General features: G+C 31.8%; 2 protein-coding genes across 6 annotated transcripts; one reads left to right on the top strand and one right to left on the bottom strand.

The window, feature by feature from the left end:
* Window positions 1-1350: 1350 nt before the first annotated feature.
* Window positions 1351-9386, top strand: LOC118035345 (DEK domain-containing chromatin-associated protein 3). 4 transcript variants are annotated; one of them, XR_012171260.1, is made up of 13 exons: window positions 1351-1657; window positions 2319-2993; window positions 3084-3117; window positions 4045-4169; window positions 4367-4426; window positions 4607-4717; window positions 5251-5331; window positions 5435-5512; window positions 5902-6394; window positions 7452-7570; window positions 7888-7918; window positions 8405-8710; window positions 8885-9386. XR_012171260.1 is itself a non-coding variant. In XM_073412683.1 (12 exons), exons 2-12 carry the CDS (start codon window positions 2343-2345, stop codon window positions 8521-8523), a joined length of 1902 nt encoding a protein of 633 aa, XP_073268784.1. In that variant the 5' UTR covers window positions 1351-1657; window positions 2319-2342; the 3' UTR covers window positions 8524-8827. The 4 variants fall into 4 exon arrangements, 2 of the variants coding, with proteins under 2 accessions (XP_073268784.1, XP_034896762.1); XR_012171259.1 differs by having other exon boundaries at window positions 8405-8775; XM_073412683.1 differs by lacking the exon at window positions 8885-9386 and having other exon boundaries at window positions 8405-8827.
* A 2634-nt stretch (window positions 9387-12020) lies between these two features.
* On the bottom strand, window positions 12021-16880 carry LOC118035390 (mitochondrial import inner membrane translocase subunit TIM50). Of its 2 annotated transcripts, XM_035040935.2 has the most exons (10): window positions 16477-16878; window positions 16270-16358; window positions 16122-16158; window positions 15486-15547; window positions 15284-15397; window positions 14906-15010; window positions 14717-14815; window positions 12906-13077; window positions 12448-12550; window positions 12021-12299 (listed from the first exon to the last, which is right to left on the bottom strand). In XM_035040935.2, exons 1-10 carry the CDS (start codon window positions 16739-16741, stop codon window positions 12254-12256), a joined length of 1092 nt encoding a protein of 363 aa, XP_034896826.1. In that variant the 5' UTR covers window positions 16742-16878; the 3' UTR covers window positions 12021-12253. The 2 variants fall into 2 exon arrangements, 1 of the variants encoding a protein (XP_034896826.1); XR_012171171.1 differs by having other exon boundaries at window positions 12254-12299; window positions 12448-13077; window positions 16477-16880.
* Window positions 16881-25579: the final 8699 nt, after the last annotated feature.

Raw genomic sequence — 25579 nt, 5'->3', positions numbered from 1 at the left:
TTCACTTGCTACAGTAGCAGCGAATTATAATTCACTACTACTGTAGCAGATAATTCACTGCTACTGTAGCAGAGAATTACGGTTGGTTTATTTTATTTAATTCCTGGGTTTTTGATTAAATTAAAGTTTAATTAAGTCCTCAAACTCATTAATTCTTCAATTAAACTCTTGATTTCATTAATTAAAATAATCTAAAATTTAATTAAATCAATTCTCCAATTAAACCCTTGATTTAATTAATTAAACTAGTCAAGAGTTTAATCAAATCTTTAAACTTCCAATCATGTTGCCCTTAACCCAAATTTTAATTCATCCTTCATTTATTTTATTTTTATTTTTCATCATCTTTTTTTTTTTTAAATAATAAAAATAAAAAAGGTCAAAATTTGGGTTATGACAATTGTAAGTGATTAAATATTTTATATATATTAGATAAACTTGAAAAAAAATTTAATTCATTAATAAATTATTTTACAGTTCATTTTCCATAACACAACCAAACACTGGAAAGTGTTTTTCAGTTCATTTCTCATAACACTACCAAACATCGGAAAATACTTTCCCGGAATTCACTTTCCAAAAGAAAACCACTTTCCTGCAAACAAACGAAGCCCTAACTTATATTACAATGCCTTCCTAAATTCTGATTGATCTGAAAATTTACTCTAACATAGAACAATATTCCAAGAAACTCTGGGTAAAGTTTTAGCCCGATCAATTATCGAATTAAGAATTATGATTATTGTTGTAAAATTAAATAGTAGACTTAATTACACTAAAATCTAAAATTCCTACTTCAACCCTTTCTAAGAATATATCACAGAAATAATGAATCTTTAAGCTAAGCCTATATGTGTTGGAAGTAACCGGTTGTTTCATGATTTTTCTAAATATAAAGGGATAATTATATCTTATGTAAAGTTCTTTCTAGTAACCTTTGAAGCTAAAGTAGTATACAATGTTTAATGCTGTGAATATTTAAAGATGGAAATTGTATATTTTCATCCTATTAATTTTGAAATTTTAAGAAAAAAATTTCATTCTTTTATTGTTAAAGTAACCTAGTAAAAGAGAATATATATAGACACACACATACATACATACATACATATATATATATATATATGTATATATATATTTTCTTGAAAAAATATGTTAGATAGTAAAATGACAAAGAAAAGTCTTTAGAAAACATTTTATTTAAAAAATAGCACAGCATAATGTAACAGTAAAGCAGTTATGTACAATATTTTATGATATCCTGTCTCTTGTAACCGAACGATCACAAAGGCAAAAAATTATGGATGCTTCTCCGAAGCAAACACAAAACTGTCTTGTCTCCCCAGGCTCATCTCCTCAACCAAGGCAACCGTAGTGTCTGCATTTGAATATCAAATCAGGACCGTAAAATCCCATATACTGAAAAGATATAATAAAATCAGAGCCATCCATCCATCAGTTCCCAGAATCTGACAGTTTCATCCTAGGTGGCATTCAACTACAATTTAAATCCGGATTTTGAGTCCGAGAGATAAATAAAAAATAATAAAGACACCCATTTCGAAATCGAAGGAGAATGTGTCCCAAGTCAAGGAGTTTAATTTTATAAGCTAAGCAATCCTATCGAATCAACAAATTAGAGTAATAATAAATCACTGTAAGTTTCTATTCTCTTCATTTTCATGTTTGTTATGAACAAGACTCGTCAATTTTGCTCTTTCTTGTTGTGCGAGAGTGTCTTTTTAACTGCTGTTTAGGGTTCTTTTTTGTGAAGTGTGACTCTTGATTTTTGGGTTTGGTTCTGACGTGTAATTGAATTTGTGTGTTGCCTTTGGTTTCTGTGAAAGTGCTGGAAATGAAGGGAAATTGTCGATATTTTAATTTAGGTTTTTTGTTTCTTTAATTCACAGAGACTACGGAGCTTGAATTCCTGGAATTTCTGCTTAATTGAGCTTAAGAAAGTAACTTTGGCTTAATTTCAACTTCCATTTTTTTTTTTTAAAAAAAAAAAACAATACGACAAATATATTTAAAAGATCTGTGGTTTTTAAACCAATACGACTGGATTTTATTTTATTTTTTCTTGTAAATCTCGTGTTTTGGGTTTTCTCTAAATTTGTGTTATTATTCCTTGTTTCCTTCAGAGGAAAGTTGCCACCTTTCTTTCAAATGGACTCTTTTGCCTACTTTTTTAAAATTGTTCCATGTTTCGATTTCCCCTGTGTGCATTCGGACTTGTGTGCTTCTCTTGGCTTTCTTCATTTGTTACTTGTTAATCGTGACCTTCTTATTCAATATGATTTCCCCCCTGAATGCAGCCTTTTGCTGTCTACTCTAAACAAATGGGTGAGGAAGAAAAAGGGACCAAAGTTCCAGAGGTAACGGCAAATGGGACTAGTGCTCCTGCAAAAGAGAATCCCATTGACGTTATGACTGAAAAAACAGAGGAAAATAATGGAATAAAAGAAATGGAAGAAGATAAAAATGATAGCGAGAAAGTTGAGATTGCAAGGATGGATGAAGACCCCAAGGTGACTGAAGAAAGGGAAAGCAAAGAGAAAGAAGATGGATTAGAAGAAGGAAGAACTGAAGCAATGGAAGAAGAAATCAAACCCAAAGTAGATGGAGAGATGGAAGAAAAGGAGAAGGAAGCCAAAGAAGAGGTGGAGGCGAAGGTTGATGTGTCCAAGGAGAAAGAGGAGGTGGAGGAGAAGGTTGATGTGTCCAAGGAGAAGGAAGAGGTGGAGGAGAAAGATGGTGGATCCAAGGAGAAAGAAGAAAAGTTGGAGGAGGAGGACGGGGAACGATCAAAGCAACGTGGGAAAAGGAAGAATGATGGGAGGAAAGCTGAAATGAAGAAGGTAATGGAAGAGAAGAAGGAGCCGGAGCCAAGGACTCCTACTTTTGATAGGCCACAGCGTGAAAGAAAATGTGTTGAAAGGCTGGTGGCTACTGTTGACAAAGATGCTGTCAAAGAATTCCAGATTGAAAAGGTGTTTTTTTATTGCATTTTCAGGGTACAAATTTTGTATGCATGTCATCTGGGGAATTTAATTTATACTTCGCTTATGTTAAAAATGCAGGGCCGAGGTATCCCACTTAAAGATATACCTAATGGTATGGTCCATCTTTTATTTCTGAATTCCTTCTTATCTTGAATTTCAATTTTGATGCTGTCAGACAATTTCTTGTTTTGCTTGTGCTCTTTTTGGTGTAACAAATATATTAAATGAAAGTTGATGATCTTGAAAGTGTTTACTGTGCAGTATTGATTCTATTGCACCTTGGATATCCAATTTCTTTTTAACCTGAGTTTCATCCTATTGGGATTATAGGCCTTTTCATTGTAATATTAAAAAGTGCTCAATTTATGTCTATACATTTGTTATTGACATTTTAATTAATGTCTGAAGGCTAAACTACGTGTTCAGCTGTTTTGATTTTTTATTGTCTTCCTCTTAGAGGGTTGTAAATTGATTATATATTGTCTCCAATTTTCATTAGTGCTCCTATATTTTTACCTACATATTGATTTGGAGGTAGTTTTGACTTCTGATTCTATAATAAATAGTTAGATTTTGTGCTTGTGAAAAACTCAGGATATCGTTTATGTTGTGGTGTAATATGACTTTTAAATGTGTAAACCAGAGTTAACAGGATGTCTACCATGCCCCTTGAATGCCATTTTTTGGATCATGCGATCTAGAATGGCATTCAAGGGGGATGGTAGCCATCCGAGTTCTACTCCGGTTTACTCTGATCGCATGATCCAAAAGTTGCAACGTGACTTTTTCTTATTTTTATAGTTAGTACATTCTTTTGTCATCCTTTACTTTTCCCATGCACCCTCCTTCCTTTTGCTTTAGCCTTGTGATTGTTTTCCAAAACTTGTCAACTATGGTATTTCTTTTCTTTTCTCTTTGTAGCAATTGTTTCTTACATGAATGGTTTTTACCATGTCTATGAGGGTGGTTGAAGAATAAGGGAATATCTCTTTCATAAATCATTCATTTTATAGTGGGTGTGTTGAACATATCCATGCAGAGCAATGGGTGATTGAAGTGATCCCTGAAAATGTTTTCTCTACAGTGGCGTTCAAGTTATCAAGAAGGAAGGCTGATGATACATTCAAACTGCTTCATACAATTCTCTTTGGAAGGAGAGGAAAGGTAATCCGATTTCTCTTTAATTTCTTATTTGCTCTTGCTGTGATCTTGTCTTTCTCACCTTTCCCTTGTGTTTGATTTGGAGGATGTTGAACACAAATATAAACTGGGTTCTTATCCATTGTTTGTGGAATGGAACAACTGGGGTTTGTTGCATTCCAATCCTTTCTTTATGCAATTTCAGTTCCTTGTTTTTGCAGGCATTGCAGATTAAGAGTAATATATCCCGGTTCTCTGGTTTTGTGTGGCATCAAAATGAGGTGAAAAAATCACCTTGAGATACAGATGATTATTCTTTTTCTGTACAAGTGCTAATTTTAAATGCAGAATGTTAGAGGGTTTTAAGAATTTTGTTTATCTCTGTCATTAACTCCTTGGTTCCTTATACCATGTTAGTCTTCCGAAACACTGATCACTATTGTCTTCTATAATTATTACAGGGGAAAGAAAAGAGTAAAGTGAAAGAAAAATTTGACAAGTGTAATAAAGAGAAGCTGTTGGAATTTTGTGATGTGCTTGACATACCAATTACTAAGGTTACTACAAAGAAGGTGAGTTAATCAACTAATTGTTGTTTGTTAGGTTTCAGCTCATGTGGTCCAAGGATTGATTCTTGCTCTCCATGATTTTCTGATCTCTCTAGCTCAGACAATTATTTCCTTCATCCACCATTTATGAGGAAATAAATCAGTTAATTTAGATATCTACACTGCTTCCTTGATGCTGTGCACGGGGAAGGGATTTTTCCAAGTTATTTCTAACTTTGTTAATGGTATAATTTTGTTAATATGTAATTTGATTAACCATATAATTGTCATTGATTAGAAAATCATGGTTTAGCCTTGTGAATTCTAGGTTTTCTAATCAACATTGCTTCTGTCTCTGTGTGCACATGAGCATGCACGCAAACAATCTAGCATTATGTGAACCTACAAATCCTGCTGTTTGAGGGATGCATTGGTGTTGATTTTACAAACACCATTGTAGTTTCTTTCTTCTATTGAGGCCTATCCCTAAATGTCAGGGCTTGTTCTTTCTGTTGAGTTAAATATGCTACTACAGTGGTCTTAAAATGCACGCACAGGAAGATGTTGTTACGAAGCTGTTAGATTTTTTGGTGGTCCCCCATGCTACAACCAGTGATTTGCTTGCCGAAAAAGAGAAGGTTTGTTGACCTTTATCCTCCATTCCTATGAAGTTCGGGTGTTGCAAATTGAATTCCTTTTCCATGACATCTATTTGAGTTTTGATGTTTATTTGGCTGTCAGGAAAACGTGAGCAAAAAGCGCAAGAGAGTGGCCAAAAGTTCAACATCTGGGAGCACACCATCAAAACGTTCAGCTAAGGTATAATTTCTCTTGTTGTAAGTGTGCTTTGTGATTCGGTCAATGCAGAATCACATCTAGAAGCTTTGCAAGATTATGGAGTTGTTGTGTATGTCAAGGTTACCCATTGTGTACCCAGTTGGCTCTAAGGACATGCTTGTGGGGAGGGAGAGGAGGAGGGAGGGTGCAACTGTGATGCTCCTTAAAATTTGGTGTCATGTCACATACATATCTTGTATTCTGTTTGTGAAAGTCTTTCGCTGAAAAGCTGGTGAATTGCTGTTTGTGCAATTCTACTGCTTTAGAAGAATCTGATAGGTTGCACAAGTTTACAACAGCTTGAATCCATTTGTGCCTCTAGAGTGTTTATATTATTTTCCCTTTTTAAAAGGGTGTGGGTTGTTTTGCAGAGTCGAAGAAAGGCTGCTGATAATTCAAAGAGGAGAGATAAAAGGAGTACATCTGATACAGAAGACGAGTCAGAAGAAGAGAAAGCAGAGGAAGATGAAGAAGAAGAAGAACAGGAACATGAAAATGTAGAAGAGCAAAATGAAAAAGGTGCTCTTGAAAAATCTGATGCTGAAATCTCTGAACATTCTGAAAGTGAGGAGAAAAATGAATCTGTAGAAGAATCTGAAGAAAACTCTGGAAAACACAAAAAGAGATCGGCTACATCATTGAGAAAAAAAGCACCTTATGGAAAAGCTAAAACCAGAATCTCCGTCTCCCATAAGTCCAGTCCATCAGTGAAAAGAACGCCTAAAAAATCTTCATCAAAACACATTCTTTCTGATGAGGATAGTGATGCAAGTCCAAAGGTTTCCCCAATGAAGAAGAAAACTGAGAAGGTATCAAAGGAGAAACACTTGCCTTCAAGGAAATCTACCTCCAAGGAAAACACAGGTAAATTTCCTTTTTGTTTGTTCATCATGGTTTTAATATGTGGTTGCAATAATACAGGTATAAAATATTGGTTGCAGTTAAGAATCTTTTTGCAACTCTTAGAAAATTTGTAGTAAATCACTTATTTTTAATAATTTTACTAAATAAGCATGATAACAAAACTTCCAATGGTTTAATTACATATAATGGTACAAATAATATTCATTGCAACTTGTAGTTGTGTAAGAAAATATTCATCTCCATAAAATTGAAAATTAGTTTAATAATAACAAGATCCATGTACAATATAAGCATTAAAAAATGAAACAAAGAAATCTAAGAAATCAAAGTTCAAGGTAATATAAATTTAAAAATATTGGCAAAACTTAAGATGCTAACCAAACTTTTGAAAATCATTTAAAAATAATATCAATGCCACTATAAATCTTCAGTTAGGTATAAAATTATATAACTAAAAAATATTTGCAAGTTGAGTATGAAGTTTCAACAGATTATTTGTAAATAATGTAAAAGAGTTGGGATATTTTGTCAACCTTCCAAACTTACAGTTTATAATATTCACTTTAAAATAGGCAATGAAATTTTTTTATATTTTATTTAGGTTCAAAATCATGAGATTTTTTAAGAATTTGGTGTGGGTAGAAAAAGTAGTGAAAGTTGAAAAGATGATATGTAAAAAAAGTAAAGGGAACATGTAAAAATGGAAATAGCTGGAATATTGGAAAGTAACAGAAAATAATTGCCACAACGCCATTTTCTTGTGAAATGGAAATGGTAATGCAGTGAAAAATCTGTTAAATTATGGCTTTACAGACTGTAATGTCCTTTTTAGATCTATTATTTATTTAGTTGATTGTTCTCGTTTAGAAATGGATTGCTGTTGTTTATTTGGTCAGAAGATGATAATATTTGGAAATGCTATAACTCACCCTTTGAATCTATAATAGAAGTTTCTTTGAATTTAATCATGGCTATCTTACTCTCGTGAAATTGAAGTGTGGTGCTATTGTTTTTCTTTACACTGGCGTATGAATTTTTTTTTCTTTTACTTGTTAAGGTAAAAAAGTTGGAAAAGGGAAGGAAAAGGCTAAAGTTAAAGAGAACAAATTGATGCCAAGTGATGATGAGCTTAGAGATGCAATATGTGAAATTCTTAAGAAGGTGGATTTCGACACGGTAAGATCTGATATCATTGCTTCCTATTGATGTGACAGGCTAATAATAAGCAATTAGAAATGCCACAAACACAGCATGCTGGATACAAACGTAGTGACTGATGATATTCTGCTGTTTTGAAAGATTGCTTAATTGTTCAAAACAAAAGACTCTAGTTATTGTGGTTGTCATTTTTACCAGCTAGATCTTAGCGATCAAATTTGGCGACCATCATTTTCTGCATAGAAATGTTATTGAATTCCAATGTCATTTTTTCCATCTCCTTATTTCAATATGTAATAATTGTCCAGAACTAATCAGTAATTTGTTATTTGCAGGCTACATTCACTGATATTCTAAAGCTACTTGGTATGTATTTTTTACTTTCATTGGTTTGAGTAAAGTGTGTTTCTTCTTATCTGGAAAATACCATGACAAGCAATCTTATGAAAAATTGACATGGCATGCAAAGTGAGGGCCATCTCAGATTGAGTAAATAAACAAGCCCGTAGTCTCGTTTCTATAGTTGTGATCGAACATGCTTGCTTCATCCGCAAATTGACTAGAGAATGTACAATTTTACCATCAATCTTTACAGTACATTTGTAGAAAGGCAGGCATATGTAGTTTGTCTTTCAGTAATTAAAGTGATCCTTGTGGTCCACATGTAAAAATGAATCGCATCTTGAATGACAATACGTCTGTCAAGGTTTGTCCTGTTTGGGAGATTTCTTAAGATGTACCGGGCATAAAAAGAAATAGCAACATTTGCCTTAAATTCTGTTATTGTAATTTAGAGAGATCATGTTTGTATTTTATTTGTGGTTGCCTGAAAGTAATCTGGCCACATTGCAGCTCGGCGATTTGACAAGGATCTCACTACAAGAAAGTCATCTATTAAGCTTGTGATCCAAGCTGAGCTCACCAAACTAGCAGACGAGGGTGATGATGAAGACGGAGAAGGTGAAGCATAGAGAGATGAAACCCAGTCTGCTGGTCAAGAGGTTTTGCAGACTTTCCGGGAATAGTGTAGCTTTGTGTTTTATGTTTTCATTTCACTCGTGCACAAATGATTCTTTCTGTAAGAATGGCCAGCTGTAATTCATTCTTAGTTTTCAATTTGCTGGCAAGCAGACAGGCATTTACTAGAAACTAGAGAAGGTGAGCCTCGTCATGCTTTCCACTATATATATTATGTTCTAATCATGTGAGGTCGGTGATGACAGGTTACTATTTCTCATTTTTTTGTAATCTTCAATCCAACTTGTTATTTGCCTAGCTGATTGTGTGTTGATGATATCGTTTTTCATTTGTTTCAATAAATTGAACTCACAGGTCTGTCTCAGTATGATTCCTTCTGGTATTGTACAAGATGCGACCATTGATCAAACTGTTGCCGATTGCCAAGCTGGTCGGCCGATCACCAGAGCCTGGTCCGTTGTGAGGGAAGCACCGGCAAACAGGCTTGCGAAAGCTTTCCAATTTGAACACCAACCGAGGAGATGCATGGAGTGAGGATGTTCGTATGGTCTTGGTACTAGGAAATGGGAACTCGAGAAGCGGTGCCTGAAGAACCTTTAGCCCGTTGTCTCTATCAAGCGTCGTTTTTCCCACAAGAAATTTGAGGTTAGAGACGCCATAGCAATAAAAGGTCGTCAAAAGAAATAATTGATGAAAAGTGTCTAATGTCTCATAATTAACGTTAGGGGGGTTTTACTGTTAACGAGTCCTATTCTAAACGTATAATGTCAAATATTTCTGAACATCCCATTTAGTCCAAAACCAATAGATTTGTGCGGCTCCATCATGAAATAAAATTTGAGCTAAAGTTCATTTTGGTCCTTGCAGTTAAATAAATTATCCATTATGTCCCTCAAAACTATTAAATTAGCCCCTCCTAAATTCTTATATAATAAGAGTTCTTCAATAATAAGTGCTTCCTTATGTGATCTAATATATAGATTTGTGTTTTTTTTTTTTTAATATATATTGAGATTGTGACAATTTTTTTCAATAGTGAAATAAATATGAAGAGTTTAAAGTACTAGACCTAATATTCTTGGGTCTGGCTGTGGAGCCAGACTCAAATACTATTGGGTTTGGTTGTGGAGTCTGATAAAATATCATTAGGTCTAGGTGGGTAGCCAGATTCAATATTATTTGGTCTAGTTGTGAAGCCAAGCTCAAATGCTATTGGGTATGGTTGATAGTCAGACTCAGCAACACTTTTTGACTCAAAATAGAAAAGACAACACCCCTAGATACTACAATGTCGTTCACAATACAAACATTCTATATCTGCAATATGGTTTCCACTATACAATGAGTCTATATCCACAATGTTATTTTTTTAAAATATTTTGTTAAAAAAATTATATTGAGATAGTATTTTTTTTATTTTTTTTAAATTTACTTTTTATATCATCACATCAAAATACAAAAAACATAAATAAATATTAATTTGAAGTAAAGAAAAAAATAAAAATTTTGAAATTTTCTTAAAAGCGTTTTTGAAACACAAAAATAAACATGCTTTAATAAAAAAATTCAACCCAATCTGAAATGAAAAAAAAAAATTATTATTACCGAACTTTTGTATAATATAAAAAAAGTCACATTAATTTATTTATTTTTACAGTATGAAAACAAATCAATAAGAGAAAAGAAAAAAAATTCAAGAAAAAAAAACTAAAATTAAAAATATCTTAAAATAAAAAAAATTAAAGGGAAAGAAATTAGTGCCGGTGTATGAGACATTGCTACTCTGCTATGCGCTATTCATGGTAATGCTACTATAGAAAATATTTTATTTGAAAATGGTGATGATGTAAATACATTTTGTGCTTTTAAACCCAATTCAAATATTTTTGCATTTTTAAAAAATAATTGTTATTGACCTGCTGTAGAGTGCACGCCACTATACTTAGTTATTATATTATTATACGTAACGGTTATTTTTTAAAATATTTTTTTTTTTTTAAATTTTATTTTTTATATCATCACATAAAAATAATACAAAAAATAAAAAAAACTATTAATTTGAATTAAAGAAAAAGGTAAAAAATTAAAATTTTTTTAATGAAATGCAAAAACAAACATACTTTAATAAAAAAATTCAACCCATAACCTCAAATGAAAAAAAAAAAAAATATCACCATCTAACTTTTATACAATATAAAAAAATCCCATCAATTTCTCATTTACTGTATCTTAAATTTTTTATATCTGATTCGTGCTTGCATTATTAAAAAAAAAAGTAAAAATTAAGAAGCATATTTATTAAATTCGAACCGGTTTGATAGGTCCATTATATAGCTGAACCAGTCTGGTAAGATAAAAGATAGTATAAACAAAAACCTGACAAAATCTAGTATCGAACTCGTACGTAGTTTGTAAGTGACAGGACCATATATGTGTGTGTGTGTGAAACTCCGTTCTTCTGATTTGAGAGATCTAGAAGTTTGTTTGTATGTCCATTACTTGTCTTCCTCATGTGCGCACACACGTATTTCCATTTCTTGCTGAAAGACAACTCATTTGGAATTTATAGGATAAATTTGGCAATTAGGATGTAAAATGCCGAAGCAATACTCTTTCTTTCTTTCTTTCTTTCTTTTTTATTTTTTGGTTAAATAGCTTCTTCATTGTTTTCAAACGGGATATTTATTATATATTGTAGTTAAAAATTATAATAAAATTTTGGTTTTGCATGAAATAATTGAACGATTATAAGATTATTTTATCTTATTTAGGAATAACAATATTTAGTTAAATTAGGCTTTTTAGAAACACAATTGAAAAAATAAAAATGTTATATTTCATCAACTTATTTTTTAAAATAGTATTATTCTTCCACAACATTTAATTTATCATGCTAATTTTTTTTATTAAATTTTTTTTCTAACCACCATCAAGGCTTTAGTTGCTGAAAAGATTCTACCCAACTACGGATACTAGTGTTTCTGACACTATATTATTTTTCCTCTTCCTTTTGCTTTTGATTAGTATTTTTTTTAAAAAAAAAAAAATAATTTTTTTTTAATATTTTTAAGTTTTGATGTGTGATTTTAAAAATAATTTTTAATAAATAAAAAATATTATTTTATTATATTTATAAATAAAAAACACTTTAATCACCATCACAATTAAAAAAACCATATCAATTGTTTTCTTTGTTTTTTCTTTTTACTTTTTACCTACCTCTCACTTTTATTAATACCAGGGAAAGCAGAAATTCAAAAAAAACAAGAGAATGATGTCCTCACACTTCAAACTCAAATGGATCATCATGTCTCATTGGGTATTCATTTTCTGCAAACTTCAATTACAGAACAGCCACATTTTGAAAAACTAGATTGGCAAGCGGACTACTATTGCTGCAACACTAGAAAAATCAGTGGCATACATCCGAGTGTTTTTACAAGGGGGGAAACTACCAAAAAAAAAAAAAAAGGAATCTTGATTCCTCCAATAATCTAGAAAGTTTAGTAAGAATTATGATTCCAAGAAGAGGGATGAAAATTCACAATTTCTTGTGTCCGGCATTAAAATTATGCAGGGAATGGAATTTCATCAATTCTTAGATCTAACAAGGAACCAGTTTTTAGTGAAATATTCTTTGATGTCTTCAATGCAAATCTTCACTTCATATCCCTGTCTACCAAAACTTCAGTTACTACTACATTTTACATTATCCTCGAGCCCTCAGCGACGCCAGAGGCGGCCTTGCTGCCTTTGTTCTTGCATTCGCCTGTATCATCATTTAATTCAAATCAAAATGCCATACAAATAAGATTGTGCATGCTCAATTTAGATCTCACATTGGTATCTCAGCTTCTCAGCATAGAATTTCACATATTCAACAAAAATAAAATTAAACGGACAACAATGCAAAGTACCTCTGATAATCTTTAGAACGTTCAAGGAACTCTTTTCCTATATCCCTTCTTTCATAAGATGCCAAAACTGTTCTGATGTCAGATGGACTATTGCGAGCAACATCTGTGTGAAAACCAAAATAGCAGGATGCATTTTATACAATACTAAAATGAATAAACAATTATGATGATGATCGAAATAAGGTAATAGCCTGGGGATTTACTCCAGGCGCAGTGTGCGAACTTCTATAAATGGAAGAACCAAAAGTATACAAGAGTCTCTGCACTTCACAAAATATACCCAGTTTTTTCAGTTTCAGCAAAGGTTATAATATTTTTGCCTTCGTTTTGGCTGTAATACTTCAAGAAAAATGTTAATACCTTGTATGCAATGAAATCCAAGAATATAACTGTTTCAATTCCATGAGGACAATCAAATGGACCATAATATGTGCTTGCAGAAAGGAAATTCAACTTACACTCAAGAAAAGGAATAAGATCCAAAAGTGCTGTATCCAGAGGTACATCACCCGTTTCATCGATCTTGAATGGCTTAATCGGGACACAATTTTCTGGCTGAAGGCTATTTTCAAATGCATGGCCACTCACATAGAGGATTTTGCCCGGATCTCTATTAAGTTTTGAAAGATCCTGCAAACAATAACATACATTAAATACAGCTTTCCAATTCACAAAAGCACGGTAAAAATAACACAAAAATTTATACACGGCAGTGAAATTGAGAATAGCAAAAGGCTTAGAAGGCATGCCAGAATTACCACATTTCATTAAAGGAAGCAAGCGTTTTGAGAAGTAGCAGCACAGAAACTATACAAATTACAAAATGGTAGAAAAGCAGCTGATATGATCTATGGGAATCACGAAGCTTCACTTACCTTTCCAGACACCACTGATTTTGCAAAATCCACAATGATAGACAGCTTTTCACAAAATTTAAGCTAATTAATTGGACATGCTGAATGGAAGCCTCCACTGTGCCCAAATATCTGCCCTAACTCCAGTGGATTTCCGCTCTTATCCTGTAATTCCTAGACCACTTAACAGCATGTCATTGGTATATCTATATCATTTTCATTAAGACTCTATCCCAGAACCCAGCCCACCCAAGAACTTGTGCCAGGGACTAGAGCATCACTTCCTTTTCCCCTTCTTTCTTCAAGGCTTCAGTTTATATCTAAATCTTATGAACCTAAGATAGAATTTCAAATTTTGAGTTCCAAATTCATCCTTAGGGTGTGGTTTTGGCATTGCAGTTCAAGATTGCAACCGCAGTTTGCTAGGTGTGGTTAGCCCAAGCATACCTAATGATAATTAGGCCAACAATTCTAAACCCCATGATCTGTATTTGCATTCCAAATCACCATTTCAAGCATTCTTTTAAAACATCCACAAACTTTGCAGCTTCACATCTAGGATATGAAACTTTAATCAGCAACGACAACTAACATCCATGGCTTCAGAATCGTTTAGACAGAGTTTCTGGTTTAGAGAAAGTCAAGCAGCATAGCAGTGAATTGTAACCAGCTAAACAAATCCATGTCACAGACTGTTTGGTAAAGATCAATTGTTACTGTAGCTCACAAATAAAGTATACTTGAAAGGACTTAGAAGTGATGCAAATTCTGTTTGTAAGAAACCTCTACATGTCACCAGCATCAAATTGATGACGAACAATGCAGAACTAAGAAAACATGCCAAGGGAAATGGAATGACAAAAGTCACAAAACATGCTGACAAAAAAAAATATTTTGAGAAATGAATTTGTAACATGATTACAGAATTTTATCAAACTGATTCAGTTTTGCAGATAAGCAACTGACAAAAGTCACAAAACATGCTGACAAAAAAATATTTTGAGATGAATTTGTAACATGATTACAGAATTTTATTATACTGATTCAGTTTTGCAGATAAGCAACTCCAATTCATTTAACTGAACGTTCTAAAGAATGGTCATGAACTCCAATATAGCAAAATTAAACCTAATGCTTATACGCAATTCAGCAAGCAAGAACATAACCAGAACCAAACAGCATTTCCAGATGGAGGACCTCTAATGCCATCACCAGGCCACATGCAGAGAAGAAATTTTGACTTTCAAAAAGAGAGAAACAATCAAGGAAACAGACAATCATCTACAAGCAGCAATTTGCCAGAGTAAAAATGAGAACAATTGCAAAACCTGAAAAACAAGTCATCACCCTTAAATGAAATGCATCTCAAAGATAACATAAACTATAAAAGGCATGTAAAAGAAAATATGACATACTCTATAATGCTTGCCATCCTGATACTTGGTAGCACTCCTTGATAGCCTGTACCTGATAAAGTGGTTTGTATCCAACCTTTCAACAACAGGATCGACATACTGCAGAAGCCCAAAACAGAAAATTCATAATCACAGTGCATCATGGATTATAAAGATTATCCAAAATGGGAGAAAATGAATCTCCATTACCATACTTAGCTGATCTGAATACACAACAATTTCATAGAACCGTCCAAGGTGTTGCAAGAAGTCATCTACTCCCGGTCGTTTGAATGTTCGCCAGCCCCTGTCACGCTTCACACAGAGGAACAGAGAATATTATCATTACAGTTTCACTGGATAAAAAGCTTATGTGCATATAAAAGTAAAAATTAGACTGCAAGCATGGATAATTTTATACACTGAACATACAGAGACCAGAATGGCGTAGGGAATGTCCCATCTTAGTTTACTTACCAGAACAGAAATGTCAAATGACTGTAATATAAGCATGCATACAAGATCTAAAGTTATTGAGCAAAATCTTAAGACATGTTTGATAATACATAATTCCAGCAGAGGCCTTACCTTCCAATCACTATAAATTATTGTCTCGTTAAGATCTAAAACAAGAGTAAAAACATGTTGCTCAGCAGGATGCAAATCAGGAAGAAGTTTATCTGAGGCTGGTTCAGTAAAACCCTGCATAAAGCATATTGAGTTCATGGTTTATGAAGGAAAACATGAAGCCAAGATGTAGAGGAACACATATAACAATACTTGCACTCACTTTGACATGTTCTTCCAGTAGCTTCCTCAGATCCAAGTAAAGTTCCACCACTTTAGCAGGAACTGGAATATCATAGGCAGACAAATGAAATTAGTCTAAAGCAAATGATAACACTAGAGAGAGTATATGTCACCTTGCATTAAAACAGGCATGAAAGAATCACTGAAACAGCCTGAAAACATGCAAAAACCTAACTACCAAAAAAGCAGCATTCTGTCCATGGCTAGTCCTGACTTGTGTATTTCAACATTCTAGAGGTATAGAATGTTTCAGCAATTAATTGGCATGTCTTAATAACACGAAAAGAAAAGAAAAGAAAATCCAATAACAAGTAGTTTAAGAGAATCCATCTTAAAATCTCAAATTACAGTCTGGGGGAGGAAATTAAAAGCTTTTGATGAAAAACAATTTGGCAGAGAGAAGTGGAGTGTCATTAACACTTGATGGGGTGTTTATAAAACCAGCCTTTGGAAGTCAACAGAGCATTGAACTTAATACAATGGTAGCTAAAATCCTATTGAAGATGCAACAAAAATCTTAGGACATGCAGATGAAAAGGGGGGCAAAAATAGACTGTTTATGTAATAATAATAATAATAAGAAGAAGAAGAGCAACAATTAGAGGAAGGGGCAAACCTGTCATCACTGTGGAGTACAGCAAACCTTGATACTTCTGAGCAGAAAAATATCAAAATATGTTTATGTCTCGTTCCTTGGAAAAGGTAGGTGCAAACATAAAATCAACTCAACTATATGCCTACGAGCTAATTTACTACTGAGATACCTCGACATTGGAAGCGTCACTACTAGCAGTATAGTTTACTGATTCTCGCAAAGTTTTCGTCTTCTCCTCCACTTCATCCAAACTGTAGGCTGAAACATCACCAAAAATAGTAGAATTTTATTTTATTTTTTCCCGCATTGCCAAGTTCAAACACTCAAATATACATACTATTAGGAGGACATTTTGTTTATATAGTTCAAAACAAACCGTAAGAAGCGTATCCAGCAAAAGCAGTGGCTCCAGTGAGAGCGCCAATAATTCCATACTTGAAAAATTTCCATGCCTTATTCTCCCGAATCCCCGAAGCCTGCGCCGGTGCTTCCTCCGCCGCAGCAGCAGCAGCAGATTGATCGGGTATAGTTGATTGAGAAGAGATGATGCGTTCTTTATTTGAACAAAAGAATCTGCGATTAGGTTTATTGTTTCTTGATATGATTGAGAAAATGCGAGATCGAACTACTGTGGAAGCCATATATAATTTTAATTTTATTTTTAATTTTATTGCTTTTGTTTCTGGGTTTGCTGGGTTTAACAAGGGTTTAGTGTCTGCCTGGAATTTTGTAGAGAGGGACAGTTGGGAAGGGGAAATGAGTACTCGGGTTGGTTGTTTCGTTTCAAGTCTTTAAAGGATCTGTTTGGACGACGGTGTATCGTGTGACTAGTCAGAGTCTAGAATGTAGAAATTAGAAACTGCCCTGTTTGGTAACCGACTTTAGACTCAGGAAGTGTTAACCTGTTTTTTTAAATATTTTTTCTTTTTAAGAAAACAATTATTAATTTAATAATTTAATTTTAAATATTTTTTAATATACTGATATCAAAAACAAATAAAATAATATTTTGAAAAATAATTTTAATTAAAAAATATTTTATATTACATCTGATTTATCAATTGTAATCTTTTCTATTTTTTTCTCTCTTTTTTACCATTTAATTTCCTGTTTTGGGAATATCATAAATAAGTTAGTAGGAATGACACTTCCAATTTTTACTCAACTTTACTTTAATCGAAAGTAGCATTCACAGGTGAAGGTTTCGTCCGATCTTTTTTCTTTTTTTTTACTATTTCTTTAATTTATATATGATTATTATAAACCTTGTAAAACAAACCTTTAACTTTTAATTAAATTTTACTTTATAAATAATATATTTTTTAATTATATAATTATTACTGCAACATTATATTGCAAACCTACAAAAAAAAAAATCTTTAGGTTCCTAGTACTCTACTTTATAATTGAATCTTTTTTTTTGTTTTTTAGTAATCCGAGGTGTTCAGACCAGCTTACGCCCACGACTAATCCCCGGACCTACTTAATATCCTGCAAGCCTAGTAGGCAAGTAAGGCACCACGGGGTGGCAGGCTGGTGCGGAGAGAGAATCGAACTTGAGACAGTTGCAAAGCAAGCTTTGCAAGTTGACCACTAAGCTAGACGCTCAAGTGCATAATTAATTAATCAAGTGCATAATTGAATCTTATGTTATGATTGTGAATGATGGATAACAATATAATTATAATTAATGATTATTTAAAAAAAAAATTGTAAATTTAACATGTAACAGTATGCTTGGAACTCTTAAATTAAATTAAATCAATTCATATATTTAGAGTTTTTAAAAGTTTTTTAAAAAATAGACCGGTTCAGTTTGAGTTTTATAAGCCTGAAATTGAAAAAATCAAACCAAACTGAATCCAAACAAAAAAAAAACTGAAAAAAAACCGAGTCAAACCAGTTTGAACTGGTTTTTGTTCTAAAATAACCGAACCAAAATCAGTCGGTTTGAACCCGTTTTGGTTTGGTTCTGGTTAAAAAAAAAAAAAAACAGTTCTATTACTTTTTTTTTTTTATAAAAACTAAACGAGATAGAAAATAATCACTCATATGACTTGCTATTTCAGATCTACACTAGCCCTATTTTTAACAAAACCTCAAGTGACTCCTCGAGTCTTTACCTTCTTCAACTTCGCCGACGGGCTTTGACAATTCCATTGCATGAGAAATCCGGCGAAAAGTGTATGGTAAAGCACTTTTCCTGGCCGATGTCATCTCCGTAGTCTGTTGCTGTTGTATTGAGAATGCAAGCCTAGAAATCTTGAAGTGATGCAATTATATGGTATGAGTCATGCCAAGTTCACTCGTTTAAGAATATCTTTTCCATGGAAGTTTCCATTATACTCTGAAAAAACCATCACCAAGCCCAGATTCTTTGAATAATACATGTTACTGCCAATATATTTTCACCAAGCTGTTCTATGGGGCTGCATATCAGTGCAGTTATTGGAGTGTCGTGTCGGTTGTTTTTTCAAAGCGGTTCTATGGTGATGAGTGAAAGTATTTTTTTTTTAATATTAAAAATACATTTTATATACAAGTTTATAATTTTATATTTTGAAACAAAATAGATTTTTGATGTTTTATCGAAATGTAAACCAAGTTCTTGTGGTTTTAATAAACTAGTTATTAAATTCAATATGCATGTAAAATAAAAAGATTAGTTTTGCGATTTTCAATATGCTAAATTATATAAATAAGATTTATTTTTGAGAAACTTGGTCATATACAAATTAAAATAAAAATTTTATTTTTGAATGAAAGATTTTTTGTTATTGTTTTTGTGGAAGAAAAAATGATTTATTCAATACCCAAAAAACATCTCATGTGTAGATTAGAATTACAAATATTAAATATGAGAAGATAGAAAAATACAAGGAACTCAAAATTAATTGCAAAATGATATTTCAAAAATCTTGAAAATTTATCAAAATTAGACTAAAGTCATGTTTGGCAAAACACAAAAAAAAAAAAAAAAAAATTTAATCAAGCTATTTTAACCATGATGTTAACTCAAGATGAATTATCATTCATCAACTCAAAACAAAGCAACAAAAAAAAATCCACACGAATCTTATTATTTTCACAAACTTTGTTCAAATCCTATATTAATTCAAACTTATCAATAGAAACCAAACATAATTCATGTATCAATAATTAATGTCAAAAAAGCAATCATAATTTGTCCAATAAAATAATTTAAGGTTATGGCTTGACCTTCTAAGGCATTTGATGTGTTTAAGATGCATTGAAATTGACATTATAAGTATGGGAAAAGTGGCGACACGTGGATCCATGCGTCATCATTGATTGAAGAGCAAGAATCGGTAGAGTTGAAGTGACTTTTACTCTTCTTCTCCTTGTGCTGGTGGTGAGTGTCACGGTTACCTGCAAAAACACAAAATCACACTAGACAATTTATTTTATTTTTGTTTTTTTAGGATTGGTTCTCAATTTCCCTTTTTATTCTCTTTCGCAGATAGTCAATGAGTCTATTAGGAGAATGTCGCTAGCAATGATTGCTGGGAGGAGTTAGTGGTTGCAGGATCAATGATGGGTTGTTGCTAAGGGAGATTGGATCGAGTGTAGGAGCGAAGATCTGTGGCATGAAAGAAAATTGCAATATTGGCACAGGGCTATGGTTTTTGGACTGTTTTTTGGTTAAGGATCTGTGGAAGCGAAAAACAATGATGGGTATCTTGGCAGAGAAAAAAGGGAAATGATTTGTGAATGATGATTCTCTTGGTTGTTTGAAAGACCTAGCATGGTTTGAAGCAAGAGTTAATACTATTGTTGGTGGTGGACATGAGAGCTGCTGGTGGCTAATTAAAAAGGTCAATTAGAGATGAGGCTATTGCTAGTGATGGTGATTGGGGGGAATGGTTCTTGCTTGCAATGCCGATAAAGGCAGCTCATGGTTTGGATTGGGTTGAAAATGAGAGGGATTGTGCTTCATGAAGGGTAAAGGAGAATTAATTATTCGGGTGTTTTATTATTATTATTTCCTTCTCTTCATAGGGGTCACTGGTTCTTTGTTTTTTCAAAGAGGGAGAAAAATCTTTAGTGTGTTGTTAAATGTCTAGAAGGGGATAAAAGACATTTGTTTTTTTATCGCCGAGTGATGACTAGGTTGTTTCTTTTTTAGGAAAATGAAGGCTAGTTGTTTTTTGTGTGTGGGAGGGAGGGTCTCTCTATTTAATTGGTTCTGGTTTATAATTTTAATGGCTCTTCTAAAATTCCTCATCCATTATTTTGTGTGGTACAACCACCTATTTATAGGTAAAACAAATTTCTTCTTCTTCTTCTCTTAATTGTCTGATCCCCAAGCAAACTTGGTAACCAAGTAATCCAAAATCATTTTGGTCTCTCATTTTCCTTCTTTACACTTTGGTCCCCTTTATCCAAATATTTTTTTTTTAATTTTTAATGTATCTTGTATTTTTTGTGTTTTGATATTTCAAATCCTATCAATCTTTCATACCAATGACAAATCAAAAAGCTCAAATTATTCTCAATATTTTCTTCTTGAATGATATCCAGGCTAAAACAAAAATAAGGGTGTTTGATGTATCTGACTTGCAGCAAATTATAGTGAATTTTGAGGTAAGACATCATGAATATTTTGATGAGCTCGGGGTGTTGAGGAAAAAAATTACAAACTCTAATTAACTAGAAAAACATCTGAAACTCTCTTTTTGACAAGGGAAAATTTGCAAACTTTGATTAATCAGATAAACATCTAAAACTCTTTTCTAAGGATATATGGAGGGATAAAGGGCATACTCATAGTGAACTTTTCAGCATTGGCTTCCATGTGTTGGGGGTCTTTCTTTGTAGTGAATGGTTCGTCCTTGCAGATTGGTTAATCAAGCCTTCTCTCTTTTTAGAAAGTCATCTTGCTTTTATTCATGCTGAACTCTTCTATTTTCTTCTTTTAGGGGTTGGTGTTTAAGGGTGGGCCTATAAATATGACATGCATATGAAAAAAAAAGTAAATTAAATGCAAGTTTGCCCTTCAAGGGATGATAATGGTCGTCACTTGGTGTTTTATTACATCGATGATAGAATTCATATTCGTCTTAATCAATTTTTAATAATCTAGACTTTTGTAGAATCTATGTGATCATTGTTTGCCACCTAAAAATCCTAGAATTTAGGATGTTTCATGTTAGGCTTTTCTGGATGCAATTTACAAATGACACATACATTCTAAAGACAAGTTCTAATATTGAAGTGAACATGGGTAGGCTTTTTATCTTGTCTTAAAAAGGTCTCAGATATGCCTAATGACAGTATTTGTAAAGATAATATGGAGGTGTTGCAAGGAATGGTTAAGGCACATATGCACATCATTACCAAGCTGACACTCAAATATGAATTGGGCATTTCACGCATCTAAATCATGACTGATAGTTATAGGACAAACTGTTAATTATACAATGCATGAACAATATGTACAAAGATTTAAACATATAAACAATATTTACAAATGACATGTTGAAATTAAACATAGACCAAATAAATTAAAACACAATAATCAAACAAAAAAACAAAGCTTAATCCATATGTATCCACAATAAAGTTGTCATTATGTCGCGCATGTATAGCATCATGATGATCATCCTCCTAGAGTAAAATCTTTGTGGTAATGGTGAAATAATAAGAAATTCTTGATCTTTATCAATAAAAAAGGATGGAGTTGTCACCTAGTATTTTGGTCACTAGAAACTCTAACTTGTTTCAAAGTCTAAATAAGAGGATTGGTTGTTTATAAAAAAGACGTATCACCCATAATACACCTTATTCAAGATAAGTTGCATTATTTATTTGTCTGATATAAACTAAGATATTGTTGTGTTTTTTAACCGTTGGTTTGTCTAAGGCTTAAGAAATGTCCTTTTTGGTAAGAAAATCTTTATTTTATCAGGTTAAAACTTAATCATTTTAAAGTCAAACACAAGAAAATAAGAGACAATTTCTTTTTATTCAATATCGGGAATACATCTTACATATAAGTTTATAATCCTATATATTGAAACAAAAAATATTTTTGATTTCTTTGAAATGTAGGTCAAGTTCTCATGACTCTAATAAACTAGTCATTAAATCCAATATGTATGCAAAATAAGAAGATTATTTTTGTGATTTTTAGTATGCTAAATTATACAAATATGATCTATTTTTGAGAAATTTATCCATATGTAAATTAAAATAAAAAACTATATTTTTGAAAGAAATTTTTTTTATTGTTGTTTTTATGAAAAGTAAAAACAATTCATTCAATACCATAAAACTATCTGCATGTAGAATGTAATTCTAGATATTCGAGGGTCAAAAATATGGGGAAATCAAAATTAGTTGCAAAATGATCATCTAAATTTTTTGAAAATTTATATATAAAAAAAATAGACTAAAGTCATGCTTGGCAAAACATAAAAAAAAAAAATATTTTTAATCAAGCTATTTTGACCACGATGTAAACTCAGGATGAATTATTGTTCATCAACTCAAAACCAAGCAACACAAAAAATTCACATGAATATTATTAATTTCATTAACTTTTTTCAAATCACATATTAATTCAAACAAATCAACACAAACCCAAACCAAACATAATTCATATATCAATATTTAATGTCCAAAAAGAAATCACAATCTAAAAATAAACTCACAATTCACCACAAATATTCAAATCATTTCAAAATAATAATAAAAACATATCAAACCAAATTAAAGTGTCCAACAAAGTCTAAAATTATACACAACAATAAATATTATTCAAAATTTCACAATATTTCAGCAATTTATCTAAAAAAATAATTTGAGGTTATGAATTGACCTTCCAAGGTGTTTGATGTGTCCAAAATACACTAAAATTGACACGGGAAGTATGGAAACAGTGGCGACGTGTGGTCTTCACACGCCATCAAGATTGGCAGCGTATGGCTTTTACTTTTCTTCCCCCTTGTGATGGCAGTGGTGTCAACAATACTTGCAAAAGGCACAAAATCACACTACACAATTCATTTTATTTTCATTTTTTTAGGATCTATTCTCAGTTTCCCTTTCTTCTTCTCCTCCACAGACAATTAATGAGTTTATTATAAGGAAGCCATTAACGATGGTTACTAGGAGGAGGTGATGGGCCACGAGATCAGTGATGAATTGTTGCTAAGGAAGCTTTAGTCGAGCTATAGGAGAGGAGGTCTGTGTTTATGGGTTTTTAGATGTGGAAAAAAATTACAATGATTGCATATGGCTATGGTTTCTGGAATGTGTTTAGGCTAAAGATCTTTAGGAGCTAAAAATGATGAATTGTATCTTTGGTAAAGATAAAGAAAAGGCTAGTTTATGTGATGGTGGGAGGAGGGGAAATGAATTATGAATAGTGATTCTTTTGGTTGTTGAGAGGTTGCTGGTGGATGTGGTGTTGTTGAAGAGACCTAATGTGGATTGGAAGGAGAGTTATTGTTGTCGTTAGTTATAAATGTGGGAGCTACTGGTGGCTGATTGAAAAGGTCGACTAGAGATGAGGCTGTTGTTGGTAATGGGGATGGGAAAATGGATGTTTTATTATCTTTTTGACCTTCTCTTCACAAGAGGTCATATGCTATTTGCTTTTTTTAAAAAAAGAAGATGAATCTTCAGTGTGCTATTAAATGTCTAGGGATGAAGAATAAAAGTTTTTTTTGTTATTTTTGAGTGACAATTAGGTTGTTCTTATTGTGGTAAAAGGAGAGCTAGTTTTTTTTTTTTTTTTTTTTTTTTTTTTTCTGTGGGAGAGAGGGTCTCCCTATTTTATGAGTTTCTAGTTTGTAATTTTTAATGGCTCCTTTAAAATTCCTCACTTTTTTTTTTATGTGATACAACCATCTATTTATAAGAAAAATAAATTTGACATTTTTCTTCTAATTACTTGGTCCCTAAGCAAACTTGGTGACCAAGCAACCCAAAATCATTTTGGTCCCTCATTTTATTTCTTTGCACTTTAGTCTCATTGTCCAAATATTTTTTTATTTTTGATGTATCTTATATTCTTTTGTGTTTTGATATTTTTTAAAAAGACGATACTAACATTGACTCAATAAGAAAAAAATGATTAATGATTTTAAAATGAGCATGTTAAAAACTGAACGCGTTGAAAGTAAATTTTTGAATTTTAAATTCTTTTAAAAAGATGATGAAAATGCCAAAAACAATGTAAATATATCAAAAATATATTTTTTAAACTTTTTTTGTTGTTTTCTTTTAAATAAGAAAAAAATGGTCAAATAGGGTTATGACATAAGTGATTATTCTTTAGAATTTAAAGAGATAATTTGTGCATTGAATAATATTGCACAAGCTATTATGAACATAAACCATTAAATTAGGAAGTCTGAGATAATTAAAGTAAGAAGAAAATTGGAATTGAAGGGATCAAATCTTTTTGAAATAATTGAATGACTTGTAAACAATCTTAATCTTATTAGAATATATTTTTTTAATATCTAATGAAGCTACGGTTTAAATAATTGGTAAAATTAAAAATATGTTATTAAAGAGTTCAAGTGAAGCATGGAAAATAATCATAGACTTGTCTATTTGGTAATGTGATTGTGTTGGTATGATATTTATTTTATCTATGTTTGGTTTGAGTAAAATGTTATAATTTTTATTGAAATATTTGTAGATTTTTTTTCTCAACATTCCAATTAAAAGATAAATTTGATCAAATTTTTTTTAGCAAATATATATTTTTTGAATTTTTTTAATAAAGAATTAATATGAGATCATTTTTTATATTTATATCTTTTTTAAAATGTCTATATTTTATGTCATTATAAATAAATATAAGGGTCATTGTAATAAAATGAAATCTTTTTTTAACCAAAAAAAATAATGATTTATGAATTAAGAGCAGAATAGTCAAGATTGCTAATTAAATTTATTTCTATATATATTCCAATTAGTTTGATTGAATTTAATTCTATAGTTTAATATTTTATTTTAAACATAAAAAATTATAATGGATTATCAATTGAATTCAAATATAATTATAAATTGAATTCAATTTTATATGTAAATTCCAAACAAGATGTTAGTATTATATTATACCTTCTTTGTGAGCAAAAGTTTTTTTTTTTTTTATTAAGATATTTTCATATCTTGTCATTTGTCTTAGTGTTGTATTAATAATTGAAATATTGTAAATCTATCAATATCAATAATTTCATGTATTCTCTAATCCTCCATTTGTGTAAATATGTATATATCAAACATATTAGAATATGCCCCCTTTAGTACACATCATGCATATAACAAACACCCAGTATTGGTTTTTCATAATAATCTTTTCCTTTTCCCATATAATTCATGGGTTAATATTTTTAGAACCCAAAATTGTCCATGTAATATATATATATATATATATTTTTTGTGAATTAGGCATGTTTTAGTTTTGGTATAATTTTATTAGGAAAAAAAAAACATATTTA

The sequence above is a fragment of the Populus alba genome, chromosome 11 (assembly GCF_005239225.2).
Source record: "Populus alba chromosome 11, ASM523922v2, whole genome shotgun sequence".
NCBI classification, from domain to species: domain Eukaryota; kingdom Viridiplantae; phylum Streptophyta; class Magnoliopsida; order Malpighiales; family Salicaceae; genus Populus; species Populus alba.
The sequence above is the reverse complement of the archived record's forward strand: the minus strand, read 5'-3'. Positions and strand labels throughout refer to the sequence as shown.

What these genes read in the sequence shown, in the direction of transcription:
- LOC118035345 (XM_073412683.1), top strand. Translation starts at nt 2,343, where the DNA reads ATGGGTGAGGAAGAAAAAGGGACCAAAGTTCCAGAGGTAACGGCAAAT. An exon ending in ACTTAAAGATATACCTAATG is followed by an intron (nt 3,118 to 4,044) that starts GTATGGTCCATC and finishes ATATCCATGCAG; the next exon opens with AGCAATGGGTGATTGAAGTG. An exon ending in TGCTTGCCGAAAAAGAGAAG is followed by an intron (nt 5,332 to 5,434) that starts GTTTGTTGACCT and finishes TTTGGCTGTCAG; the next exon opens with GAAAACGTGAGCAAAAAGCG.
- LOC118035390 (XM_035040935.2), bottom strand. Translation starts at nt 16,741, where the DNA reads ATGGCTTCCACAGTAGTTCGATCTCGCATTTTCTCAATCATATCAAGA. An exon ending in TCTTATTCCTTTTCTTGAGT is followed by an intron (nt 12,551 to 12,905) that starts GTAAGTTGAATT and finishes GTTTTCACACAG; the next exon opens with ATGTTGCTCGCAATAGTCCA. An exon ending in CGTTCTAAAGATTATCAGAG is followed by an intron (nt 12,300 to 12,447) that starts GTACTTTGCATT and finishes ATGATGATACAG; the next exon opens with GCGAATGCAAGAACAAAGGC.